This window comes from Phymastichus coffea, unplaced genomic scaffold, assembly GCF_024137745.1.
Source record: "Phymastichus coffea isolate CEN01 unplaced genomic scaffold, Cenicafe_Pcof_1.1 PCOF00033, whole genome shotgun sequence".
In the NCBI taxonomy this organism is placed as follows: Eukaryota; Metazoa; Arthropoda; class Insecta; order Hymenoptera; family Eulophidae; genus Phymastichus; species Phymastichus coffea.
Window position 1 is genome coordinate 3042315 of NW_026706844.1, and position 8514 is coordinate 3050828.

Consider the following 8514-nt stretch of genomic DNA (forward strand, 5'->3'; position numbering starts at 1 on the left):
ATGTAGGCGAAAGTGCAATCTGGAAGGAGGGAGTGAGGGGAGAGGGGGGGGGGAGGGCATTAAAAGTGCCGGAACGAGGTGAAAGAAGATGAGAAAGTAAAGGCGTAATAAAGTGCGTGTTGTCGGTCGACCGCGGCCCGGCGAGCGGCCGAGCGGCCGAGCGTCGAGCATCGAGCGTCGAGCGTCGAGCGATTGGCCGAAAAGAGCGAAGAAAAAAAGCGCGGGCTCGTGTGGCGTGTGTGTATTACGTTAGGCGGCAGGCAGCACGAGTAGAAAAGAGCTGAGCCGCGATAAGATAAGCCCGCGCGCGTCGCTCGTGTTTTGATGAAACTCGGTCTTTTCGTGCGCGACAACGCTCGCTGCTTCGCGTTGTAATGACGATATGCTACTATAGCTGTCGCAGCGTCCGTTTCATTTGGTCCACAGTTGCGTAACAAAAATCTAGCTCCTCTCGTCTCCTATGCCATCCTTTCCACACTCACGTGTAAGTCTGGCGCGAGAGCTACGCTTTCAAGGACAGAAGGATAGCTAGAGGACCAATTTTTCGCGCTCTACTAGCAACTCGGCCATACGTTCTCTCGCCATACGGATCTTATTTATTTTTTTTTCGCCGAGCCTCGACGTAAATATTGTCTATTATATAATACGTCAACAAAGCATCATTTCTGCAAAAATGTATTTTTAGACTCCAACCAAGCTTCTTCTAGATTTACTCCGTGTTTTTCATATTTTCCTCGAACCCTAGCAAAATACAACATTACGCTAAAAATCCATCGTCCGATCATTTCATGTTTTCAAAGTTCCCCAACGTGTGCAATATTTTATCGAGCCGCAAATGATTTTGGAGCATTACATAAACACACGCCACATGTCAAACAAAGAAAGACTTATTACCAAGAGTGACAATTAACTTATATATTTAAAATTGGTATTCTCTATGTTCAGACAAAAACTCGTTAAATTTAAATTAAAGTTAGAGGACACTTACTTAAATTTACCGATGAAATACCTAACATTGAAGTTTAAGTCATTACAATAAACTTTAATAGAGACATAATAGCTTATAAAGTTACTTCTTGAATTACGTAGCAGTGATGGTGCATCAATGTTGCAAGTAGGTACTGGGCAACATCTCAAAAACATTTTTTTAAATTCGTTTCAATGCATACTTGAAACGAAAAAAGAGCGCGATGCAGAAACAAAACTATATGCTAATACAAGGGTAAAACCCTCCAGAACGATGCAAGTTCCGAAAACACGTATACATGTATCAGTGATAAAACTTGAACGATCGATGAAGTTTATCGTTCGCTGCACTTTTAAGCCAAACCAATATATAACATAACTCTGGCGGAATATCTGCCACTTGGTGTTTGATAAAAACCTTATTCCAAAATGTGATAATGATAAAATTTGTGTTGTTTTGTTTAGGTGACTAGCTTACTTTCATCATGTGTATTTTTATGCTATAAAAAATCAATTGAGTATTTAAGCAAGTGTTTATCTTCAAACTCAATACAGAAACTAAAGGCACCTCGAAAAGCACTTATAATTGAGGAATGGAAAGTTTATCTAGTTCATAACTGGCACATTATTGAAAAAAAGAAACTATGCGTTGAATTACTTGGGAATTTGAATTTGGAGTATCACAGCAACAAAAACGGTGAAGCATAATATGTGTGAATAATAATACTGGGAATAGATGAGCGCGTGGATTTGTTCTGAAAATAAGAGAGAAGTCGGAGCAGAAAGAAAGAAAGAAAGAAGAAAGAGAAAGAGATCTGGTCGCGCCGAGCGTATAACGAACGAACGAGCGAACGTAGATAAAATTTGAACGCAAGTTGGCGGTTATTTGTCGGAGCTTGCCGTGGAGGGGGATCGCGTCTTTGTATAGCCGAAGTTGGCCGAGGTCGTCCGAAGCTCAATAGCGGCGGTGGCGGCGGCGGCAGCTCGTGGTCCCGTGAGCGGCGCTCGCGAGTCGTGACTCGCGCTCGGTCAGTCGCTAGAGAGCGCCCAGCACGTGTGGTACGCGTTCCCGCGCTCCGATATTCAGCGTGCCCGAGCTAACCAAATTAGTCAGCCAAGTCGCTCGAATAATCGCGTACTTAAGAGCACCAGCAACATTGGCAGCACGATCATCAGTCCGCCAGTTGTGTGCGTGCGCGAGTGTTAGTGTCGAGAGCGAGTTACGTCACGTGCGTGCGCCCAAAGGCGGGAATCGCTGAAAACGTGCTCTGGCCTGTTTGTCGATTCTATCGAGGCCGCAGCGCAGAACCAAGGAGAACTGCCGCCCCACCAGCGCCTCTCGACGGTTTTCGCGACTGCTCCGCGTACCGTGTGCACATCGGAGCACGGTGTGGCGCTCCGAGAGCGGGATTTTTGTCGCGGGCCAGCTTTGCGACCCGCAAACTTGATTGAGAGTCCAGCCGGGGTCCAGCTCGGCCAGCAGGACCGAGTGCCGAGGCGCGAGCTTCGCGCATCTGTGAGTGCGATCGCGTGCCAAAGTGCAAGCGACAAGAACTGCAGTGGCGACGAGCGAGTGGGCTTGGAGTAGGCAGCAGCAGTGCAACTCTTGGCCCGGGCGATTGTCAAGCCCCGGGCTTTTGCGCCGCTACTGGTTGTGCGCGCTAGTGTGCGTGCGTGTCAGTGTGCGTGCTCTCGCGGTCTCCATCGTTGCCACGTTTATTGAAGTGAGAGTCAGAGAGCGGCGGCGCCGCCGCAGCGCGCAAGTGGATCGGACGAAAGAGCGAGAAAGCCGAGCCAGAGATAATAGCCATCGAACGTCGACGAGTGTGTGCGTGCGAGCTGGTGACTAGCTTTCCAGGAATCGCTCCGAGGCACGGACTTCCCGCGCAAAACTACCGGCGCAGCGATCACGTGCGTGGCCCGCCGAAGCCGCGATCGTGCTCCACGCAGCGAGAGCGGCGAAACAAAAGAGCGAGAGAGAGAGAGATAAGCAGGAGAGCAGCGGGTCGCGGGCGATCTCAATGAGTTGAGCCGCGCCGAGGGGAAGAGCCCGCGAAGACGGAAGATCGAGAGCGCGAGGCGCTCGGCCGCACAGAGAGCGATAATATGAGCGCCCGAGTGATGAACCCTGCGCTGATGACCGAGATGAGCAGCAAGCTGAGCGTGGTGGTGGCCAGCAGCCAGGCGAGCGGCAGCGCCGGCCAGCCGAGCGTGGGCCGCGTGGCGCCGAGCAGGGCCGCCCTGGCGCGGGTGCGCCGCGACCTGTTCGGCCCGGTGGACCACGCGGCCGCCCGGGCCTACGCGGAGCACGAGCTGCGCACCCAGTCGCTGCTCGACTCGGAGCGCTGGGGCTTCGACTTCCGACTGGAGCTGCCCAAGAGCGAGGCCAACTCGCGCTTCGTCTGGCAGCCGGTGACCACCGAGGACCTGGTGCCCGAGCCGTACGCCCTGCGGGGCATGCCCTACCTGCGCCGGCAGTCGCCCGCCGCGCCGTCCAAGTCGGCGCACCGGTCGCCGCGCCCGGCGCGCTCCTGCGAGTCGTCGCCCGTCGCCGTGGCGAACAGCGCCCTGATGCTGCTGGAGAGCGGCGAGTCGCCGTCGCCGACGGGCGGCCAGCTCAAGATGCAGCTGGCCGAGAGGACGCCGCCACAGGAGTCGCGCGTGCCGCTTGGCGGCGAGAAGACGCCAGACGTGGTGCCGGCCATCGCCGAGCTGACCGTCAGATCCACGCCCGCCCAGGCGCAGCCCACCACGCCCGCGCTGTCGACGAGGAAGCAGGCTGCCATCACCGGTCAGTATGTGCCGCCCCACCCCGCCCCCGCTCGTTGTTTCCGCGCGTCCTCCGCCGCCCTTCGACCGAGGTCGCCGCTCCGATTGCCAGCTTCGTTGGCGTTGCCGCGTCGCTGATTGCCCACGTCGGGCGCGTCGAGCCGAGCGAAGAGCCTCGGAGCGCGGCCCGTCGGTCGAGCGGCCGACGCGCGCGGAGAAAGCGGAGAGCCGAGTGCAACGATCGCAGTCGCATGTGAAAGGCGCTCGCGCAAAAACCAGCAGCGGAGCTCGAGCGCAGCTGCGCGCGGCGTCGCGGGCTTGGCTGGCCTGGTTCACGCCGCAGCGCCGTTCTCCAAGGCGCTATTTCGGGACGCGCGCGACGGACGGATCCCCCGCTCGCCGCCGGCTGTGCGAGGCTCCTGTTTACGCGCTGCCCCCGTTGCATTCGCCAGCCGGACGGGATAAGTTTGGAAGCAGACCCGCTGCCGCAGCCGAGCTCGCGAACGCGAAACGACTCGAGAATGCCATTAGAAAGTGAGGAGGCGCGCTAAAGAGCACTGGAAAGGGGAACAATGGGCGCGCAGGTAGCTCGGAGAACGTTTTTCGTGCACCGAGCGTGCGTACTCCGGATCGGGATTTTCCCGCGGCGAGACAGGGAGCGCGAGCAAAAGCGAAAGCGGCGGCGAATTCGGTCGTTTGGATGTGCCGGCGGTGATCTGCTCTGTGCCCCCCTGTGTCGAACGTACGCGTGCATCGAAAAGAAGCACACGCACGCGTAGTGGGGGCAAGCGTAACGAAAGGCAGATAAGCCGAGCGAGAGAGAGAGAGAGAGAGAGAAAAGTGGCTCGCCGGCAGCCGATGGGGGTCAAAGCTACGCGCGCCCAGAGGGAAGGGGGAGCGTAGTGTTCCGGGTATCGTGCGGCGTAACGTACTTTATTAATGAGCCGATGCAGTCAGCTGTTCGGCGACATGGGGGCTGGAGCTGCACCCTCGCAGCTCGGTGCCCCCTCGCGCGCGGGCATCGCCGATCCGATCAGCTGGGGCTTCCGCGCGCGTGTTTGCGTTGCTCGCAGTCAGCGTCATTTAAACTGCGCGCCCACTCTGCCGAGCGCTGCCGAGGGCCCGATGCTGCGCCGGCGGGTCGTGGCTTCGCGTGCGAAACGCCGGCAAGTGACCGCGCGCGCGCGAGCCTCGGTCGCTTCTTCCCACGCTCGTTCGCTCGCAGTCCCCAGGCCCCGCCGACGGCTCCAGCAGGCGCGAGCGCGACGCGTCGACGAGGTCGCGCGGCCGCCGGTGCCGAAGACGCGAAAGCGCGAGCGTCGCCACACCGCCTACGAGCCGCCCACGAGCCGCATAAACAAACAGTCGCGGGCAGAGCGAGCGTCGGTTCGAGCGACGCGTGCTGCTGTTTATAGTTCCAGCAGCGACGGGGGGTTGTCCGCGCCAGATGGGGGATACGAGCTCGAGGAGCGCGAATTCGGAATGCGGGCGCGTGCCCCGATCAAGATACGCGCGGAATGGGGTGCTGCCGGCGGCGGCTCGCATTTTCAAACGGTCCGGCAGCGTCGTGGTCGCGACGGCGGCGGCGACGGTGGCCGGCACGCGGCCGCTCGACTCGAACGCGCAGAATTTGCATAGGCCGCGAGCGACGCACCGGGCCGCTGCCGTTCCCGCCGCCGTTCCCGCCGCCGTTCCCGCCGCCCCCTTCGGCGCGACCTCGCGCCAGCCCCGCAGCACCGAAATAAGGCGCGACCGTAAACATTCGAGCTCTCGAGCACAAATAATGCATTAATCGCCGTGTGCGCCTGAGCGTAAACACTCGATCGTCCGTTGCTCGGGAAGCGTTCACGCTTGGCCGGCGACCAACAGCCGAGCCAGCAGTCGATCTCGCGCGCCAATCTCGCCGAGTCGAGCCTGCCTCGGCCATTGTTTTTTCTTGCTCCGGCAGACGACTGACGAGCCGCCTTTGTCGCTTGTATGTTTGCAGACTTCATGAAGAGCCGCAAGCGAACGCTCAATGCCACGGCCAAGAGCATGCTCGAGCCAGCGGAGAAGCTGCCGCGCAACGCCGGCCAGATCCACAGCTAAGCGAGCTCCGGCCAGTTCGAGGACGTCGAGCAGCAGCGGACCAGGAGGGGCAAGCCGACGCAGGGTCGACGCAGGATCGACGCAGGATCGACGCAGGATCGACGCAGGATCGACTCAGGATCGACGGGCCGGCGGCGGACCTCCGCGCCTCTCTTCTGGCTGTGATTGATATTTGGCGGATCACCTAGATTTGGCCGGCCTCTCGCGCCGCTTTCTTCCTCGCTCTCTGGGCGAGAGCCAGTGCAGCCCTCGTTAACTAACCGATTCTCCTTCGTTGTGCGCTTGACGTAGCCACTAAGCGGACCATGTTTCGGTGTATTTGCGTCCTTCGCCGAGCGGTCGCCGGCTCGTCAGACAGACAACCGTTGTTAATTGCGTTTTACCACGACTCTGCGTCCTCGCGAGCTCTCGTTCGTCTCTCGAGTTGTTACTCGTAGCTCGTGGACAACTCGGAAGGTCGTTTCTTCTCCCTCTGCCTTTTCCTTCTTTTTTACTGCTATCCTGTGCGGCAGCTTTCTATTTTTACCGGGAGGACTCGCGTCTCGGTGTCGCCTCGCCACGCACGCTGCCTCGAGGCAACATCCAGATTTCCCAGTCTCTCTACGAGTACCAAAACGGTCTTCACGATCAAATCCTCAAGATCCTTTTTCTACTCGACCCGATAGAAACCTGCCTGCCTCATTTTAATCCTGTACATTATGTAAAATAAATAAATATATATATATACATATATTTATATATATAAATCCTTTTTTATTGTTTAGGAGGCTCGTAGATGTTTCGTTACTTGTATAGTTTAGAGAGGAAGGTAAATCAAAAGTCCGAACGCCAAAGAATCTTTCAAATTTTCTCAACGCGCACAAACACATTTTAATCGTTTCTTTGCAATGCATCCCACTCAATTCGTCGCGCCCGGCTTTGAGAAAGTTTCATCGATAGCCGTTCCAACTTATTGCACTTTACCTTCTGTAAATTATTGACTTTCGAAAATGTTCAATATACTTAACGATGTGAAATTTATTTTTGAAAAAATGATCTTCGCTTTTCATCTTGTAGAATAAGACAACCAAGAAGAAAAAAGAGTGCGAATTAGTAAATAGTAAGATCAAAGTAGAGAGAGGAACTTTTATTAAAATCATTCTTACACTTATAGTTTTTCTTTATTACAATTGCACATCGCTTTGTCAAATTGATACGTCTTTGACGATGTAGTCAAGTTCTTTTTCTAATAAACAATCTGATTGAAAACTCTGCACCGATATTAACTTTTCAAATTTAGTTATGTAAGTACTTGAGCCATTTTTCAGTAACAATCAAAAGTTTCTGCAGTACAGGTTTACATCGTTTTTTTTGTTTTTGCTTTTTTTTTTATTTGACACACTACCAATCTAATTTCATCTGACTGAGTTTGCATGTACAAGGTAAAATAAATAGACTGTTATCTCACTTTTAATTAATAACTAGGACATGTTTGATTGAGTCATTATTATCAAGTTTATTGGAAATTATAATTTTGTACTTTTTTAACTGGAATAAAAGTTGTCTCCTAATCGATTGTCAAATCTTGCTTTTAAAATTGATGTCAAAAAGAAGTTTTGGAGGTACAAAAAAAATCGCAACAACTTTGTATGGCGAGTTCTGATGTTCGCGCTGAAAAAGTGTGAATTTCAAAAAACTTGGTTATTCCGTAAGAATTAAGTTCTTTTGAGATTACATTTAAAAAAATACCACTGGTGGTTACTTTACATAATAATTCAAGACTTTGAATAGAAAATTGTCGTCAGCGTTTCTTGCGAGCAAATAAATCAGTTTATTTTAATTGTTGAAAGTATTTTCGATGGTAATCGTTTTGCGTGCATCGAATTCTTCACGAATACAATTGATAAAGCTTATATGCGCAATTAGCAAAAGTGTATGCAGCCATTTTTCTTTCACGTAATTAAGTTGTTTGTAAATCAACCATTGACGGGAATAGTTGCATTCACTGCCTGAGAAGTTTAGAAGGGCACAGGTAAAAGAAAGAAAGAAAGTGGGAAAAAAATAGATAAAATAAGAAAAGTAAATTGATGTAACCCTGTGATGTATTAGTATGATCTCAGCAACTTAGTGCGTAATTTTAAAGATGTAATTAGAGGATAACGTAAATGACTTATAGAAATATGAATTCTATTGTAAGAAAGAAGAAACAATCGATGACAATAAATTGAACGTGTGAGTGCGCGAGTGAATAAAAGTAGAGGTGAGAATGGATGAAAGGTAAGAAATATAAGGGGCGATACGCAAGACCCAGTGAATCATGCGTAAAGAAACAAAGAAGTTTACGAAAATGTCAAACAATTATTACATTCTTGTACATGTATAAGCGATTAAGCGATTATAGTGAATTTTAAGAGAGTTTAATAAAACTAACATATGTAAGAAAATAATATGCTATTGTTTATAATGAAATTTCTTTAAAAAAAATCTCGAACGCACTGGCATTTTCATTGACGAGCCCCCCAGACAAGCCGTACTCCTCGGCTCGAGCAGCCTCGCTAACGTCGACAAAGTCGGGGACGGTTTACGCGGCGCAGACCGCGGTGGCGAATTCGGGCGAGCACCTGCGGCGCGTGCGGCGGCCCAGAGGGGAACGGAATAAAGAAGCCCGGGCTACAGGCAGAAAAAGCCCAGGGAGCGGGAGGAAGGAAGAAG

General features: G+C 52.4%; 1 protein-coding gene across 1 annotated transcript; it reads left to right on the forward strand.

The window, feature by feature from the left end:
* The first annotated feature begins 1944 nt into the window (after positions 1-1944).
* LOC131663300 (uncharacterized) lies at positions 1945-8269 on the forward strand. Its single transcript, XM_058933637.1, has 2 exons — positions 1945-3757; positions 5723-8269. The coding sequence occupies exons 1-2, from the start codon at positions 3073-3075 to the stop codon at positions 5821-5823; spliced, it is 786 nt and encodes a 261-aa protein (XP_058789620.1). The 5' UTR covers positions 1945-3072; the 3' UTR covers positions 5824-8269.
* The last annotated feature ends 245 nt before the right edge of the window (positions 8270-8514 follow it).

Bases quoted from the DNA above. Each gene is read 5' to 3' on its own strand.
- LOC131663300 (XM_058933637.1), top strand. From the start codon at position 3,073: ATGAGCGCCCGAGTGATGAACCCTGCGCTGATGACCGAGATGAGCAGC. The intron at 3,758-5,722 runs GTCAGTATGTGC...GTATGTTTGCAG, and splicing joins GAAGCAGGCTGCCATCACCG to ACTTCATGAAGAGCCGCAAG.